The sequence below is a fragment of the Miniopterus natalensis genome, chromosome 6, assembly GCF_054644295.1.
Source record: "Miniopterus natalensis isolate mMinNat1 chromosome 6, mMinNat1.hap1, whole genome shotgun sequence".
Lineage (NCBI taxonomy): Eukaryota > Metazoa > Chordata > Mammalia > Chiroptera > Miniopteridae > Miniopterus > Miniopterus natalensis.
The window spans coordinates 72,323,850-72,343,990 of NC_142086.1; the positions used below are offsets into that span (position 1 = coordinate 72,323,850).

The 20,141-nt window shown below is 34.7% G+C and overlaps 1 protein-coding gene across 1 annotated transcript in view; it reads right to left on the minus strand.

The window, feature by feature from the left end:
* The window catches only part of RSRC1 (arginine and serine rich coiled-coil 1), a 282,043-nt gene that overhangs the window by 187,909 nt on the left and 73,993 nt on the right, over positions 1 to 20,141 (minus strand). The window contains exon 4 of the mRNA XM_087818356.1: positions 16,061 to 16,234. Within this exon, the coding sequence (XP_087674482.1) occupies positions 16,061 to 16,234 (174 nt within the window). The remainder of the gene's footprint in view (positions 1 to 16,060; positions 16,235 to 20,141) is intronic.

The window sequence follows — 20,141 nt, forward strand, 5'->3', positions numbered from 1 at the left end:
TTCTAAAATTACTAAAAAATTTTACAAAGCATATGCCTATAAAATTTTTAATTAAAAATTGTATTAAAAATGAAAGTTATAGTTAACCCACTGAAGAAACCTGAGCTTTAAATTCAAGTAACATATTAGTTAGTCATTTAACTCATTTATGCATAAGTCTTACTAAAGCACCTTTTATGTGTGAAGTACTGTTGTAAGCACTGAGAATACAGCAGTGAACAAGGACCCTGCCCTTTTGAAGCTTATATTCTAGTGGGAGTACTAACAAGGTGATTACACACTGTGATAAGTACTCTGAAGTATATAAATTGGGTATACAGTAATGGGGTGGAAAGAAAGCTAATTTAGGTTGGGTGTTCAGGAAAGACCTCTTTTAAAAGATTACATTTGAACTAAGGACCTAAGTAATGAGAATAAGAAGCCATATAAAACAAACAAAAAATCCTGGAGGAAGCATTCCAGACAAAGGCAATAGCAACTGCAAAGACGGACAGGATGGAAAGAACAGGGTGGCTAGAACATAGAGTGGTAGGAGATAAGCTGGAGTATATGAGCCTATTTGACTTGGATTTCAAGGCAAATAATTCAATAAGTCACTAAAGCTTTATGGAGATGGGTGACATAACATGACTTACTTTTTTTTTTAATCCTCACCCAAGGAAATTTTTTCCATTGCTTTTCAGAGTGTGGAAGGGATTGGGAGACAGAAACATCGATGTGAGAGAGATACATCAATTGGTTGCCCCCCACACGTGCCCCACCAGGGCCAGGGATCACACCTGCAACCCTTCAGTCCACAGGCTGATGCTCTAACCACTGACTTACATTTTTAAGAGATCCCTCTGGTTGCTGTGTGAATAACAGTTGGGGGTAGAGGGCAGGAGTGAAAGTAAGAAGAACAATTATGAAGCTAAGCTATACCTCAGGCGGAAAATGATGATAGCTTGGTCTGCATCAATGAAGGTATCACTCCATTCAGACATCAGAAGAAAATAAATAATTATTGTTATATTTTAAATCTTATCAAAATTTTAAAATTACAGTATGTGAAAATTTGGGGTTTTTTCTTGGTCTCTAAGTGTATGTATGCTAAGAAGATATAATTTGGGGTAAAGCTGGTGATGATAAAAAGCTTGTTAACTTTTTAAAATGTGACTAGAGGAGTGGGTGGCTTAGAAAGAACAGAGGCAAAGATACTTTCAAAGAAAAAGATGGAGGTAAAATGAGTGGTAAATAATGTTATCATTATTAGCAAATGCCTGGATAGTCACCCACAGATGACTGTTGGTCAGAATGTTTTACACAATGTACAGAGTACATTGTACGTCAATGAGATTACAACTGTTCTTAAAATGTTGAATTTAGAACATCCCTCTTAATATTATTTACTGTTCATCTAAACACACACCCAGACTTATAGTCCACTAAAACAGCAATGACTTTCAGAGCTCTCATGGAGACACAGGCAATACAGTAATAATAGTTTTTCAAAACTACTTATATATAGCATGTCTAAAACAATGTATTGCAAAGTGAAGGATGGAAAAATTAGGCTTATTATATCTTGTGCTTTTTTTATATTTCAGTATTTCTATAATAAATAAAAAGTTTACATAAAAACTAAGTATTGAGAACGTGGACTGGCAACCACAGTCCTTAGAATCTATATTTTTGATGAAAAGTGGACTTTCCTATTTTGAAGGACTAGTATGTTGAACTCTATAAAATTGCCTGAGGTAAAGCGATAAGCATAGGAAAAGTATCTACTTTATGAAACCTTTGTTCTGGATTAGGCCCTATGCATCTTTCAAAACAAAGGAGTTCAAGTTTGCTGTTCAAAACAATACACTGAACATAGAAGATTGCTAATGACTTATGAACTCCTAACGTAGCATGAATCATGCCAGCAACACTAGGATATTGGTTTCAACAAATAGCCTATTTTATTTTATAAACTTCACCAGAATATTATCAACATCAGTATTAGAAAATGGAAAGCTAATGAAATTAGGAGGCAGCATCAGCGTACTGCACGCTGTGTTTCTCATCACTCTAATGCAGAATCTAATGGATGAGAGATCCATCTTTTAACTTAAAAAAAAAAAAAGAAAGCAGCTTATAAACCTAGAAAATAGAGCACGATTTGACAAAGTTATTAGAGAATATTTTGCTACCTAAATTCAATAAACTGCATTAGTGAAACCGGTTTCTTTTATAAGAAAGAGAGGCAGCATACTTTCTTCTGATCTTTTATTGTACTTCAAAAGTCTGATTATCTTAACAGTTCCTTGTTTTCCTTTAGTGATATCTGAAGTAGATGACTGAAAGGTTAGAGACTTATAAATATTCTCTTTCTATAAAGATGTTTTCCTGACTCTATAATAGTCAGAGTACATTATAAATGCTGGAAAATATCAAATTTTCAGAAATCAATGCTTTCTACAAACACTGGGTTGCTTACCAGTGAAATACAGCTTTTAATATCTAACCCTGATTTTATTTGATATCAGGACAGAATGTTTTTCTAAAAGTAAATGATCATTAGTGATTTCTACTGTAGTTCCACAAGAGCAAAGGCAGAATCCATGTTTAGGTGATTACTGAATGTTTTGATTCAGTTATCTGCAGGGTGTCTGCATGGTACTCTTACTATTTAAAGCCAGCAAAAAAGATTACAGCTCACACTAACTGGATTTTCACAGCTCCCTATCATTCGGCTTGAATTCCTCATGGACAGATTAAAAGGGCCAAGGCAAACAATAGTCTTTTTACAAGGTGGTTATTGAAAAAAAAGAAAAAAGTATCTTTTATGATCAAAATAAGATTATTTAAGGAAAAAGCCACAGAGAAACAAAGTTAAATGTATAACAGAGGTAAAACTCTAGGTGTTTCCCTACAATAAATCTAAATCAAGAAATTAATAGCATCTGAAAGAATTTTAGTTTTTGTTCTGAACTCTGTAACAGAGATGACACATATGGTTTTAGAGTTCACAGACGGCTAGGTATGGCGTAAGAAGAGCAGAGTTGTAAGGACCTTATCATTTAGTTCAACTTAGTATTACAGTATGGATGGATAGAATAAGGCCCAAAGAACTCACATGGCATTTCCAGATCAACTGCTGGCAGATAATCCACGTAAGTATGAATGAGCAGTTCCTGTCCTCCTCTACTCTGGGGTAACCACCTTCCGCTCTCTACTGGTTTCTCACCACCACCACCCACTTCAAAGGGTCAAACTTCCCAATCTATGACTCACCTTTCCAGGTGAGTACCGGATACAGAGCTTTTCCGGGCATTATCTCCTCTATTCACGCAATCCCGGAGGTAGTTATATTTACCATGGCCATTTTACAGACAAAGAAACCAAGGCTTAGAGAGATTAAGTGGCTTGCCCAAGATCACATAGCTGGTAAATGAAAGAGCTGGATTTAAAATCAGGTCTACAGGACTCTAGTGGATAAGATTTAATCACTGTGCTACACCTAGCTTCTCTGTTAGCTTCTTTTCTTCATTTCATGGATACTCCCCATTGATTTACACTCTTCCTTCCACCCACCATTCATTCACAGTTTATCCAAACTCGCTCCTCATTGTCTCCACACTATTGTTTAGTAGTAAGTAACTGGTTTGTTTCTGAGCCCAAGTCTTAAGTAAGACCAAGATCCAATTGGATAACATCCTTTCCTTCTCCATTGCCACTACCTTAACTAAGGTTTCATCATTGCTCTCTCGACATTACTTAACATAAGACTCCATTCTCCTTAGTATTGCTTCTCTAATTTAAAATCCTTCTAGTCAAAATTCTTCTGGCACATTCTCTTATAACACTTTCTTCATTTTTTAAAAAGCCAGAATGAACTAAAGGTCCCAAGAGGAATAAATTTTAAAAAATATATTTGTATTTACTTATAATTTTTCTTAAAGAAACTCTAGAAGGATATGCAAGGGTGGGCAAAAATAGATTTATAGTTGTGAGTACATGAAACAGATTTATTCTTGTATTATTATTTATTAATTATTGTATTCTTTATTTGTATTACAGCTGTAAACTTACTTTTGCCCACCCCTGTATAAGAAACTAATAAATGTGGTTATCTGGATTTGGGGGAGGTGAGGGAGAATAACTAGGTGAATGGGGGACAAGGTGAAGAAAAACTCTTTACTGTATATATATTCCTTTATGTAAGTTCCATTTTGAACTGAATATTACCTATTCAGAAAACGAGAGGAAAGAGTAGGGTAGGGGAGAAACAGGAAGGAAAAGACAGAAATGGAACAGTAAGGAAAAAAGAATCAAGTAGCGCAATGTCAGCCTCTTGTTCCAGAAGGCACCTTCTGTATTTTCTATCTGACAATAAAATAGTAATTTCACACACACCCCAGAAAGAGTAAGAGTGGTTTCCCAAATATTCTATGATCCTTTTTGCCTCAATCCTTTTGTTTTTCAATCTCCTTCCTACATCCTCTTCCATGTTTTTTCGGAAGGCTTAAGTATCAACACCTTTAGAAAGTCTTCCCTGACTGACTCACTTTGGGTTAAGCATCCCTCTGCTGCGCTCCCCTGGTGTAGTGAGCATCTCTCTGTAACAGCACTCATGCTACGATGTTACCATCTTTCTACGTCTCTGACTTCCAAACTAGATAGAAGTTTCTTGAGATCAAAGACTATGTCTTACTTATCTCTGCAATCTCCAGTAACTATAATAGTGACAGACACATTTTAACAGCATCCATAGTAATCCATGGCACAATTTATTTATCTTTGCTATGGCCCACAGGTCAGATCCAGCAGTCATTGTGATTTAATCTTGTCATATAGAAAATAATGCTTTGGTCCCTACAGTCTCCCCTTTATAGGTCTCTATAGTTATCAAAATGCAAGCAAAATATCTAAAGAGTTAAAATTAAAAAGGAATTGCAAACTCAACACTCCAGGCCAGAACTCTCCTGAGTTCTGCATCTACATATCCTCTATCCTACTCCTATGTCCTCTTGAATGTTCCAAAGGCTTCTCAAACACCACAGTCCAAAGAAAAGCTGCGATCCTCTCCCTCACACCATATTCTCTATTCACATAACCCTTAGTCAGTGAAAAAGTATCACCATCATTCCAACAATGCAAACAAGGAAACTACTGGCTATACTTAATATCTTCCTCTTTTTTACCACACCAAATCCATCACTGAAGACATAAATATGTCTCAAATTTATCAACTTCTGTATCTCCAAAGCCAAACCCCCTTGGTCAAAGCTACTATTACATCTCTCCTAGACTACTGTGCTACTTATCTGGTTTCTCTGCATCCACTCTTATTCTCTGCAATCTGTTTTCCACACTGCAGCTGGAGTGATCTTTTCAAAACACTAATCTGATCATGACACCCATCAGATTAAAACACTTCAAAGGCATCCTGTTACTCTTAAGATAGAGACCAAAATCCTTAACCACATTTACCAGGCCCTGCAGATTCTAGCCCCTATCTGCTTCCCTGGCCACATCTCATACTGTGCTCCCCTCCTTTCCATCCTAGCTACTCTGACAATCTTTCAGTCACTGTTTATATTAGTCTCCCGCCCATCTAGGGACCTTTGGTGATGGTTGATGTTGTTTCCTCTGCCTTAATGTTCTTCTTCCTTCCCTCACTAATTCCTACTCATCCTTCTTTCTTTAGGAAAGTTTGCCTGACTGTCCCAAGTCAAATCCCTGCCCCCATTATAGGCTTTTTAGAGTATTAAGCAACCTTATTTTCTGCATTTATCATGACTGAAATTTTATATTCATTTATGTAGTATCATAGTTGCCATGTTATTTCCTCCTCCACTGTAATATAAGCTCCATAGAGTCAGGCATCATAACTGGTATTGATCACTATGAGCTCTCCAAGGCCCAGCTCAGGGCTTGGCACAGTAGGCATTTAATGCATATTTCATGAATGAGTGACAGAAGGGAGAGAGGTCATCCTTAGGTGGTAATACCTAGGCTATATTCAGTCACCAATATCCTTGCATGTGGAAAAGGTAGAGACTACGAATCAGGGTAATTAACTTAATGTGAGGACCTAATAATTTATAAGCTATCATCCTAAGACACCTCCCTTCCCTTCAACCCCAGAATATTATGCACTTCTTCATTCAAGACAGGTGAGCTAACCCTCCATCCCAAAAAGAGAATTCAGACACCATTTACTCCATCCCTCTCATTTTACTGGTAAAGAATAAGAACAGAGATGTGAAGTGACCAGCCCGAAGTAACATGAAAGTTAGTAGAAGAGTCAGGACTAGAGAAACATGGATGTGAGAGCAAAACATAGATGGGCTGCCTCCTGCACACCCCCTACCAGGGATCGAGCCCAAAGCCAGGATATGTGCCATCATCTGGAATGGAACCAACAAGCTTGTGGTGCATGGGACGATGCCAGAACAACTGAGCCATACCAGCTAGGGCTCAACATCACACTTTCAAATCACACAGTCAACAAAGGACTTGCATGCAGAATATAGAGACCTCGCAAACCACCAGTAAGAAAACACAACCTAATTTTAAAATGGGCAAAACAGCTGAACAATTATATGCTTATATGCAAATAAGCATGTAAAAATGTTCAACATTATTAGCATTATAGATTCAAATTAAAGCCATGATGAAATACTACTATGCACCAACATGAATGGCTGAGGAAATAATATTTAAAATACCGAGTGCTACCCCAGGGAAAAAAAATACAACTTACCAAAACCAACACAAAAAGAAATAGAAATCTGATAGGTCCTATCATTAGAAAAGTTAACTATCAAAAAATTAAATCCACAAAATAATCTTTAAGTGGCTTCATTTGTGAATTACACCAAACATTTAAGGAAGAAATAACAAAAATTACACAAACTCTTCTACAGTATAGAATAAAAAAATATACTCTTTAACTCTTAAACTGGTAAATGGATAATAAAGGATTATTACTTAACAATATAAAGGAACAAACTGATACATGAACAGCCTAAACTTATCTCAAAAGCCCTATGCTAAGTGAAAGAGGCTATATATACAAAGCTACATACTGTATGATTACATTTATATGATACTGAGATAGGTAAAACTTTTCAGTTGGACAAGGGTTGGCAGTGGGGGAAGGAGATGCACATGGAGTGTGAGGAAACTTTTTTGAGTGACAGAAATACTTTACCTATTTTGACTGTGATGAATTACATGACCACAGTTTGTCAAAACTCATAGAATTATATATCTAAGAAATAAATTTTACTGCATATAATTTATATCTCAATAAATCTGACATAGAAAAAAACAATATAGAAAAAAAGAATATGCAAATTTCTAAAAACAGTATCAATGGCAAATATTTTAAGCAGACACTGCTTTGTTGGCTTCAGAAGTATACGTCTTGTGATGTGATATCAGTATAATTCCTTTGGGTTTAGTTTAAGCCTTGACAATTTTTCAAATTAGCTTTGCAGCTCCAAATTTACTGGACCAAATACTACTGATTTATGAATGAAATGTAAAGATCTTCATTTAAAGCAGGGGTGGGGAACGTCTGGCCCGTGGGCCGTATACAGCTCGCCCAATCATTTGGTCTGGCCCTGCCAAGGCAATCAGAGGTGGGACTGGAAATTCAATAAATCTAGGAGCTTTTTTCATAGCTAATTTTAAGTTGATAATTTCGTATGGCCCACAAATGATGTTATAAATATCCAAATGACAGAAAAAAGGGTCCCCATCCCTAACTTAAAGAGTAAATAATCTAATAATTAGTTACAATTTGAGCAATTCTCTTTGTGTATTTACACAAAAGCATTACTCTTCTCTGTCTAGACAGCTTTGAATGATAAAAAAAATTTTCTTATACCCTTGTCTTTCATCATTTTTCTTGAGTGGATTTAATTTCTGAGTAGTCACAATATATGTTTTACCTCTGGCTTATTACAAAGACACATTACTTTTTAAAATTCAATATCGACTATTTTCTTTTTCTAATGTGGAATGCCTTCTTTTATCTTTCTTACTTATGAAAAAGAAGCTAAAACTGCAACATGACAACCAAATTGATTTTCATGATCTACTTCCAGGTGGCCTGTCACAGGCTGGCATATCCATAGGGGCCGAAGGCTGCCATTTCAAAATCCCCTCTAGGAGTTCAGAAAGAATTAAAACAGCAGCATTCATTGCTGCAGTTCCCTAACTGCACCTGCAGTGTTAGTGATCACATATGTAACAGCATTTAGAAAGTGCTTTGTGTTTATACCCACAAGGTCCAATCTCTAACTAAAATTCATCCCAATATGCAATCTCAGAACCCAAGGACAATATCCTTAGCACTAAAATGAAAAGCATTAACCTCAATGACACCATCTGGAGTTTTTCTTTTTATAACTTTCAGTGCCTTGAAATCTAAGATATGTTAACAACACCTAGACGAATGGAATGTATTACAACTTACTCTGTTTTAGTGGAAAAGTGTGCCCCATAACTACATCTATCCAAAGAAACATATGTTATTCCTATCATCTGGCTATACACACTCCATTTACTAGGATATTAAAAACATTTAAAGTAGCCACTTTAAACTTATCTGAAATATGACATTAGGATATAAAAATAGATCATCATGTAGATAATCTATTTCCCAATCTCTGCTGTTTAATCAAAGAAGGTTACGCTTCTGCTTCTCTATTGTGCTGACCAAGATTTGTCTAACATGTCAACCATATATTATGGTTTATTCCAATCTATTCTATTTTGAAGATGCCACACCAGTGATCACCACACTGGGACGAAAGCCTGTGAGAAATTAAACTAGGTTTTTTTTAAAGACTGAACAGATTGTTTCTATTGGATTAGCATCATTCATATCTGAGATACTCAAGGTGCTTTACAATGAGTTAAAAATTAGAACTCTAACAAGTAATTATAAGCAACGGCTTAGCTTTTAGAGAAGCTGCTTGTTTATTTAGGAAGAAAAGACTTGGGCTGGCACCCTGAGTTTATTCCCTCTACATTCCTTTAACAATAGTACAGAAATTTTAGCTTACAAAAGCTATACATAACCTAACTGAAGGCAAAAACCAAGGTCTTCAGAAAAAGATCTCTGTGGAATAGTATATTTAAGTCTAGTAATTTGCCCTGTAACCATGTACCAAATCAACACAGTAGGTGATATAAATTAAGATCCTGAAATAAATTAGACTAGGCATGAAGAGTCATCCATGAGGACTGGAATTTTAATCAGTATTTAAAATATAAATCCTAAAAATGACATTCATTTTTTTAAACAGCTGATGCTAAATGATATTAATTTGTATCATGCTTGATAACATTTAAGGTACAAAAAAAGATAATGGAAGTTATGCAGACTTTTAAAAAAAGTAGTTTGGAGACGCTGATGGAGGTGGTGTATGTATATGTGTGTGCACATTCACACTTAAACCAGGCATGAACAGTAGAAAAAAGTTGGTTATTTTCCTAATACAAAAATTCAGTTTTATCATTTTTAAATGCTTAAAAGCTGGACTTTATTATCTAGAAACAACCATCATTTATTTATTTATTTATTTATCCTACAAGTATTTGAGTACTTGTTATGACTTGTTATGATCCAAGTAAATACAATATTGAATAAGACAAACAAGATGTATATAATCCGGAAATTACAAAATTTTACAGTTACAAAGTTTTCTATTCAGATTAGGTATAGATACTATGGGCACTAACTGCAGGGCACACTTGTGAGGGGTAGGGAATACTTCATGAAGTGACATTGAAAGTGAGCCCAAAAAGATAAATGGAAATGGCAGAAGAGGTGAAGAAAGGCCATTTCAGACTGAGGGAATTGCCTTTAAAAAGATGCAGAAGAAAGAAAAAAAAGAATGACAGCTGAGAAGCTGGTAGTCACAGAATCAATCATTAAGTTGGTGTTACTAATAAAATAAAAAAAACCTACCATTTATTGATATCCTAGTTACAAACACTGCTTCTAGTATTTACAACTTCTCAATGATCATTATCCCCATTTGACCCTTAAATTTAAGGGTCAAAAAGACTTACTCTGCTGGAAAAATTTTTAAATGATTGAGATGAACAAAGATTACTGGGAGTCCTGTCCAGGATGCCTTTCCAAGTTATCTCAACCTTTCCACCTTCCTGTGTCTGAGATATTTTTAAATTCCACAAATTACGGATCACTGATAGCAATGCAAGTGATTCTTTTCTATAGATAAGCAAATTCCTTCTGTCCAGTGGAGCTGTAACTGATTTCCTTCCCCATGTGGAAGAAGTCAACTTTGATCTATTAAGCAATCTTGTGTCCCATATTCCTGGGGGCCTACTTGTGTGTCCATTCTCCTTTGAGCTACTTGTAACATCTCACTAACTACTATTAATTAATGAGTTAAATAATACCTTTGCTATGTGTTTATGTATATTTTATGAGTCATGATTTTACCTTTTTAAAAAATCATCCTTGAATAGCTCCAAAGCACAATGAGTCAGAATCTGAAGGTTTATGTGGCATCTATATGGTTCCTAAGACAAAGTTTCCTTTACCCACAACTCACTTCTCTCCATTAATTCCAACATAATTTTTGTAATACTTCTTAAAAAGGGTCTCACCAAATTTCTGATAGTCCATATGATAAAACTTACTAAAAAGTCCAGCATGAGACTACTTTCATTCTCTCACTAACTTCTTCATGTAACTGAAATTCCACAGCCTCCTGTAGAATGAAAAAGGAAAATAAAAGTACCTTCTCTCATTCCAAAGCCTTTCACAGCAAGGCAACCACGAAAAGAAAGAATGAGCCTAAAACTCATGCCATGTAGGGCTCTATCAGGCATAATTCAAATCAAATCCCAGCAGGCAAACTCTGGGATAATTAAAATGTACTGATACAATAAATAAGAGAAAGGTAGTGACCTGGGGAGAACTTATGAAACCCATGTCTCCTGTTTTTGCTGAATATTCTTTTTATGTTAGATTCCCTTTCCTGACCTCACCTTGTTGAAAATTACAGATTGTTTCTGTTTAACAAGAGTAATACCTAGTGACAAATACTCAAACCTATATAATGGAAATTGGGTGGTAAATTTCATTGCAATATAAAATACCCAACAACATAACAGGCCTCTGTTATGGTAGTCATTCAATTCACAGAGAAACTGTAAAAACTTAATTTTAAAAAGCAAGAAAAATCCAGTGCACATACTTATATATAGATGTATTTGTTTACCTGCTTAACAAAATTGACAGTAGGAAGCTTCTTTTGCATGTTACAATGACATGTGTTAAAGGTATACTTCTTTCGAACCAAACATTTACCCTTCGCCACTGGTGAAAGGCAACAAGATCTCTTTACAAAATCTCGTCTTTTTCAATAAATTTTGCATGAAAACATGTTATCCTGGCACAAAGTTGCCTGCTGTCACATTCGAAGTGTGATAAATGTTTAATGAAAACAACACCACACAGCTTGGTGTCAGACAACAGCTATCACACAGCCCTGCTTTGATCCAAACAGACACTTAAAAGGAGTTCTAAGCACACACTGCACCACAGAACTCTATAACCTATATGCAAATAGGGGTAAATTAGCATAAATGACTTCCTGCTGCATAAAGAAATAAGGGGTAAGGAAAAATATGACAGGCTCCAAGAGTATGTAACTGCTGTCAAAACTCAAGGGTCCAGCATTCCCAAATCACAACATCTTCTGCCAAGAACTTGGTAAAAAAAAACAACCCATCAACAGGAATTTATTACATGAAACTCGACAACTGAAGACACTGGGACACTGGCAAGGGCAAAGCCATAACTAATATATCTATAAAGTATGACTGCTACATGGTACTGGACTTCTTATGCACACTGCTTCTAATACTTATAGTTTTGAAATATCTTTATCCCCATTTAACAGAAGAATAAATCAAGACTCAAAGAGAATAACTTGTCCTGTAAGGAAAAAAACTGTGAATAACTTAAAAAGAGCAAAAACTGTAATTTTTGCAATTTAACTTTCCCAAAATGCAAACACCTTAGCACACTTTTTAAAAAGATATACTATTCAAATCAGGTATATGTTCAAAGGTAGCAATTCCTATGAACAAAAGTATATGTTGCCTCTGTTGGTATCCTTTCTGCATTTTTAGTCTATAAAGACATACCTAAAATAGCTGTGATATACCTAATATCTAATTACATTGCATAGTCAACATTTTAATGGAAGATTTCATAAATAGGTAACTACAGGCTGTGGGCTATATTTGAAGCCCAAATTCACTGCTATCCCAGTGGCTTCTATACATATCCTCAGAAGGATTTAAAGACAATTGATTTAGTGGAAGTTACATTTCAGTATAAGAAATTCTATTTAAATATATTCCCCTCCCATACCCACCAAAAAGAACTACTTCAGTTGTCAGGATACGAATATGTATGTCCAGGGGGGAATTCTTACCTCTCTCTTAAAATTACAAAGCTTTAGAAAGTTATCCAAAGAAAGAAAAGTATAAACTCAACTGTCTGAGCAAAATATTCCAGAAGTCTTGATGGGTACATTTCTGAGAACAGTATCCATCTACTGAAAAGCTAATATGGGAATAATAAATGTTCGATGCTTATTATTACTATGTGCACTGAAAGTAAAGCATTTTGTTCATACCTCATATAGTAATGATCATATCACTACTCTATCTGAAACTTCATTGGCTTCTCACTGCCTTTAGAAGTAACCCTAAACTAGCTGACATAACTTATAAGATATTCCAATAATCATCTCTCCTCATTATTTCTCTTCTACTCTAAACCAAGCTCCATAAGACTTCAGTTCCTTAAATATGCCATACCTACCTTGCTTGCCTCCAAGGCTTTTCATATGAAGTACATTGTGCATGCAACATTCTTTCCTGTCTTTCTTCCTTCAATGTATAAACGTCTCTCCTTTTGAGCCCCGCTCTGATGTACTGACTACTCTAGATCAACCAACTTAACGTTCATGGAATTATCTTTCAACCAGAATGTGTCAAGACTGAAGATGGAAGCCAACATGCTGAGACTGGCCTGTCGGAAGGATAAAAAGGGCCTGGATCAACTTATCTCCAAACTCTTCGTTATTTTAACAATAAGTGTACTCATGGCTTAAACCAGATGTTGACAAACTACAACCCTTGGGCCAAATCTAGCCAACTGTCTATTTTTGTAAATAGGTTTTATTGGAACACAGCCATGATGTTCATTTAGTATTATCTATGACTGTTTTTGTGCTAAAAGGGCAGAGTTCAATACCTGCAATAGAGACATGTGGCCCAGAAAGCCTAAATTATTTACTATCTAGCCCTATACAAAAAATTTTGTGGTCCCTGGTTTTGTTACTTATGGCCAAAGCACCCTAACTCATATGATGTTACTGTACTTATATATCTTCCCTTCTATGTATGTTTATTTATGTCACCTGCATGAAATCCTCAAGTAGGATGCACCTAGCATTATGTACCTATTATCTAACAGTACTTGACAAATAGAAGGCATTTAAATACTGCTGACTCAACATGTGAACAAATGAATGAATGAGCATATCCGATGAATAACTAATAAATATTTATTAACAACTAACATGTACATTAAGTACTCTGACTAATACAAAAGAGTATAAGACATATTTTCTGCCCTGAATGGCTTAAAACTTGGGTTTAGGAAATAAACACAAGGTTTTTAAAAAGGATAAATTATTTTTGGAGCAAAGCAGCTGTATCTGTACATATATAGATATTACCATATTAAATATATACACTGACACCACCCCCCCACACACACACAAAATCCTGACTTCAGGTCATACCAAAAGGTATGAATTTGTGTGTCCTCAGCACTAATCAAGAGAGAGGGCACCCTGACATAGCACCACCCTGTACAATGGTCTACTAAAATTATGGAGATGACCGAATAAGACTACTCACAGCTTTTTGGCATCAGTACCCAGAACCCTTCAACTGAACCCTCTTGTTTGGACCTTGTTCACTCCCTTTGCTGAGATGTAAGAAATAATGATGAATACAACATTATGATTTTGTGAACTTGCTATCCAGGAATCAGTCCCTTGAACACCATCAATTCTGAGTGGAAAAAGAGTCTAACCTGTAAAGCGGGCCCAGATCCCCAAGATTAATGTCACCATCACCATATTGAGAACCTTCCCTGAAACCACCTGACCTCCATTTTTTAGTCACACTCTAATTTTTCTTACCTTTAAAATTCACAAAATAATGCTTTATGTAACATCAATTTTACAAAACTGTGCAAATATTACTCTAAAAAATTAAAAGTTGGTGAGATGAAAAGCAAAAGTTTACTGACCACTAAAAATCATAGTCATACTTCTCATAGTCAAGTAATATATCTAACGTGTAAATCAAAAGGGAAAAAAAGGAATGAGAGGAAAGGCAGTTCCTTGGTTGACATAATTTATTCACCCTTTTAGTCCACTATTTTCTAGTTTCAGAAACCTACTCTACATCTTCTCTTCAAATCTATCATCCTCTCAACTTTCTCCCTTAACAACAGATTTCCCCCATACTCTCTCTGATCCTCATTCCATTCTACCACCTCTGGTTAACTCAGTCTCCCTATCCTTGTAGCCAGATTTCCAACCCTATCTCTTCCCTATAACATTAAACAATCCTTAAAACTCAAAGGACAGAACTCAGAATTTTGCAGGATGACAACTACTCAATTTATTGTTTTTTAAAAAAATATATCTTTATTGATTTCAGAGAGAGGAAGGGAGAGGGAGAGAGAGAGTCATTGATGGGCTGCCTCCTACATACCTAACACTGGGAATCGATCCCGCAACCTGGGCATGTGCCCTGACCAGGAATCGAGCCACAATCTCCTGGATCATAGGTCGATACTCAACTGCTGAGCCAGGCAACAACAACTACTCAATTTGTATTAATGGCTGTGGGGTGATAAGGTACATAATAATGTTATCCTCTTCCAAAACCCACCACAAATTTATTAATAATTTCAACAAACATTTAAAAGTGAACAATTTAGGCAGGTTTATATAATATCAATGTAAATCTGGAAATAAAAAATAAACACAGAGACAACTGGGAAAAGAAAAGGATTAGAGAAGAGATCCATATCTTTTAATATACTTAATTCTTCATAGAATCAAGATCTCAAAAAACTATATCCACGATGCTGGTAAACTCTTCAAATTAACAATGAAATCTGGTACATTAAAAACAAACACTTTTGATTCAAGTATTAAAGTGAATATATGTAAGGTGTTGAAAGATTGACCAAAGGGGTTAAATTCCAAGATACTTTACTTTACAGAATAAAAGATTCCAGTATCAGTTTTGAATAAAACAAATAAAAAGCTGTAATTTAAGCTACTAATCAAAACTTACTATTTCATTTTAACAGCTTCTAATAAACAGTTATGAGTGAATTTCACCCTCCAAATGGAGAGCTAGAATAATTATTTCAATAATATCAATTCCAGAAAAAATAAATTCTGGGTCTTGCATGGACATGCACTCACTCTAACATACACATACACCTTAATAATGACCAAGTCCCCATTGTATGTTAAAAAAGGCCTAACCGATAGTAAATCAAATTGTTTATTACCTTTGTTTCACCTTTACTCATTTCCCTTAACATCTTTACAATAATGTAATAGACATCTTTAATCAATCAGTAGTCTCCAAATTTTAAATTCAGATTCATGATAAATAAAACTGAAGTAGAACTTTCCCAAAGAATTATGTAAATTTTCCTTTACTGATATACTAAGCTTTGACAGTGCTATTTATTTTTTGTTTCTAAGATTTGTTACATAAGTATAAAATAAAAACAGGAATAGAAAACAAAGTAAAAATTTGAGAGAACAATCTTGATTTACCCCTTCTTCTTTCGCTATTATATGCTCCTCTTTGTTCCACATAAAAAAACCTTCAAGAATGAAAATTTAGTTTGAACATTGCCATGGAACCAGAGTCAACACTGCTTAAGATTTACTTAACGTCCATGGAAAAAGCAACTTACCCACGTTTGATGTTGTGTGATTCTTTATCCTTGCCTTTCTCTTTCTCCCTTTCTCTTTTCTCCTTATCTCTGCCTTTACGTCGTTCTCTATCTCGAGATCGACTACGGGTTCTTCTGTGACTGGACCTTTCACTGCTTCGACTATGGGAACGTAGACGAGGTCTTGACCTGGACCTACAGTAAGTAGATTTTATTAAATACATTTGGTGTATATTTTGTATTATGAAATTAATATATCCTTAAAAATTATCTGAAAGAAAACGGCTTAGTTTCAGTTGTGGATTCAGTAATTAAATAACTATGTGAAGCAAGCATCTAAATGTGATTATTTTAAGTACTCTCAGTTAAAATTATATATGAGGAATATATATGTTGTCAACTTTATAGAAATTAAAGTTTAGTAAAATGTGTTTGCAAGTAAAACTCTTAAAGGTTCAAATCAAGTCTTAATTACTCAAATCTCCTCAGATAATATAACAAATCTAAATGTATCTAATCTAATATTCAAGTATAGAGTCTTCCTTATCCCTACAATCTCTACTTCTATATAAATAAAGTCAATTTTATTTCTTATTCTAATTGTTACAATAAAACTATTCCTCTACTCTAATCCAGCTATTCTTTGCATTAAATGAATGAGAGTATTAGGTAGGATGTACCACATGCTTGTAAAAAGTAAAAACTTCAAACTTCAGCCCTAGTCAGTTTGGCTCCATGGTCAGAGCATCAGTCCATGGACTGAAGGGTCTTGGGTTTGACTCCAGTCAAGGGCATGTACCTCAGTTGCAGAGGCTCAATCCCTGGCCCCATCAGGGTGTGTATGGGGGCAGCCAATCAATGTGTCCCTCTCGCATTGATGTTTCTCTCTCTCTCTCTCTCTCTCTTACTCACTCACTCTCGGAAAAGCAATGGAAAAAATATCCTTTGGGTGAGGATTAAAAAAAAAAAAAGTAAAAACTTTAGGTCCTGCCTCACAGTATTGATGAGAAAGCCTGTATCAAACTGATGATCTTGCAGATAACTATAAAAAGCAACTATCTGAAGGTACTGGATAGTGACCAAAAGAAGACAGATTCTATAGGCAGCCAACACTTAGAAAAAGAAAACAGCAATGAGAAAGTTTCCCATTTTATCAGCTTCTTTTCTGAGGAAAAGCCCAAGTCTGTGCTATGCAGGACAGCTATAACTCCAACAAAAAACTTCTGGCCTGAAAAAACAGAAGAAACACCAAGGGAAACAACTGCAAAGAAATTTAAGAGAAACCTTGGAAAGGAGTCCGAGGAAGGACGTAAAATTCTGTATGTAAACTCTATTCAACTCTCTGGCCGAACCCTACATTGTGCACATATAAAGGGCAGACTTCAAATAGCTAAAGATAAAATAAAATTGAACTAAAATATCAACTGCCCCCCAGGAGACAGGATTTTTACGATTTTAATTTAACTAAGTTAATTTTTCTGCTAAAACAAACAAGGGGACGAAAGAAAAATCAATATTCTTCAGAGGAATATAACAGAATCCAGAGTATTCAAAACATGACATTCATCATGTCCAGGATAAAAATTACTAGATATACAATAAAACATTAAAGATGGGAACCATTCTCAAGACAAAAAACAGTCAATGGAGGCCAACCCTGAAATGAATCAGATGATGGAAATAGCAAGCAAAGATTTTAAAGTAGTAAGTATAACTATGCTTGTAATGAATATAAAGCTAAAAAATATCAGCAGAAAAATTAGAAGAAAAACCATAGAAATTCTGTAACTAAAAACATACAATATCTGAAATTATAATTATGCCCAATGAGATTTAAAGCAGATTGGTAACAACAAAGAAAAAAACATCTGTGTACTTAAAAATAAATCAATTGAATTTATCTAACCTGAAGAGGTAAGAAGAAATTGATTGCTAATAAGAAAAGAAAAACAGATCCTCTTGGATCTGTGTGATAATATTTAAACGTGTCAAACACGTCTATTTAAACCCAGAAGTAGAGAAAATGATGAGACAGAAAGCAAAAATTTTAAGTAGTGGTCAAAATTTCCCCAAATTTAGTGAAAGACAATGTATAGATTCTAGAGGTTTATTTAACTCCAAGATAAATATGAAGACCATGACTAGTAACATCATAGTTAAACTGATGAAACAAAAAGTAAAAAGGTGTCTTGAAAGTATTCAAGAAATATAAAACAAAACAACACATTACAGGCTGAAGAGCAATGATGAATAACTGCTGGCTTCTCATCAGAAACAATGGAGCCCAGCCGGGTGTGGCTCAGTGGTTGAGCTTCAACCTAGGATCCAGGCCATCGGGGTTCGATACCCGGTCGGGGCACATGCCCAGGTTGTGGGTTTGATCAATGACTCTCTCCTCATTGATGTTTCTATCTCTCTCTCTCTCCCTCTCCTTTTCTCTCTCTGAAATCAATAAAGATGTCAAAAAAAAAAGAAACAATGGAGATCAGAAAACAGTGGAACAAAATTCTTACCATGGTAAAAAAAAAACAAAAAAATTTATAACCAGCAAAAATATGTCTCAAAAGTTAAAGTAAAGTAAAGACACTTTTTAGATAAAGGAAAAGAAAAACGTAATAATCAATAATAGATCTGCATTATAATACATACCAAAATAAACTCTTCAAGCTGAAGAAAATGGTAACAAAGGGAGACTTTAATTTTTAAGAAGGAATGAACGCTACGAGAAATGGTAAAAAGAAACCAAAAAAACTACTTCCCTTAAATTATTTAAATACATATGTATTTATATTTAAAGTAAAATTTACAATGTCTTACTGAAGGGTTATAATGAAGGTAGATATAATATATATACAACCTCTATAGAATAAAGTATGGGGCAGGTAAGAACCTATACAGTTACAAGGTTTCTACATTTCATCAGGATGATGAAACAGTAACTCTAAATACATTTAAATGATAAGGGCATATATGAAATCCTTAGAGCAACCACGTCAGGACAAAAATGCAAATAAGTATAGCTTAAAATCCAAAAAATGAACTAAAGAGAATTCTTTAAAATATTCATTAATCCAAAAAGAGGCTGTTAAGGACAAACAAACAAAAACCCAAAACAGAGGCTCAAAAATAAAACAAATAAAATCATAGACTTAAATCCAAACATATCAATAAATACATTAAGTATTAATGAACTAAATAATTAAAAAGCAGAGCTTGTCCAAATGAATTAAAAAGACAACTAGATGCTGTCTTCGAGATATTTTCTTTAAATATACAGCCACAGATAGGTTGAAAGTAAATGGCTAAAAATAGATATATCATGTAAACAGTAAACACAGGAAGGCTAGAATGAATACAGAAAATCAGATAAACTAGGCTTCAGAAACTAAGAGTACCACCCAAAATAAAAACTGATATTTCATGATGACCAAAGGGTCAATTCGTAAGTAAAATCACACAAAATATGTTTATCTGGCCACAGCAGAATTAAATTAGAATTCAATAAAAAGAAAAAAAATCTAGAAAAAATACCAAATATACAAAAAATAAATAAAAATATAAATAATTCATGAACCAGTAAGCAATTACAATAAAAATTTTTTTAATTTTAAACTAAATGACAATGAAAATACAATATAGGAGAATTTGTGGGATGCAGACACGTTTAACAGTATAATTTACAGCTTTAAATGTTTATATTAGAAAAGAAGGTATAAAATCAATTACCTAAGGTGCTACATTAAGAAGCTAGAAAAAGAAGAGCAAAGTAAACACAAGGTAAGTAGGAGGAAGGAAACATTAAAGAGCAAAAAAAAAATGGAATAGAAAGCAGTAAGGAAAATTAGCAAAGCCAAAATCTGATTCTCTGGGAATATTAACAAATTTTGGTAAATACCTAGCTGGACTGATCAAGCAAAACAGAAAAGAGCAAGCACAAAGTAGCAAAAATTAAGAATGTAGGTGTGATAGAAAGATCATATGAACTACGTCTGGGTACTTAGGATATATGTGGTCCGGGAGAAAATTAAATGGGTTTTGGTGGTAGTAACGTCTGTCCTCTTTCATCCCTAACTGGTTCACTCAGTAAATGAAGAGCAATACT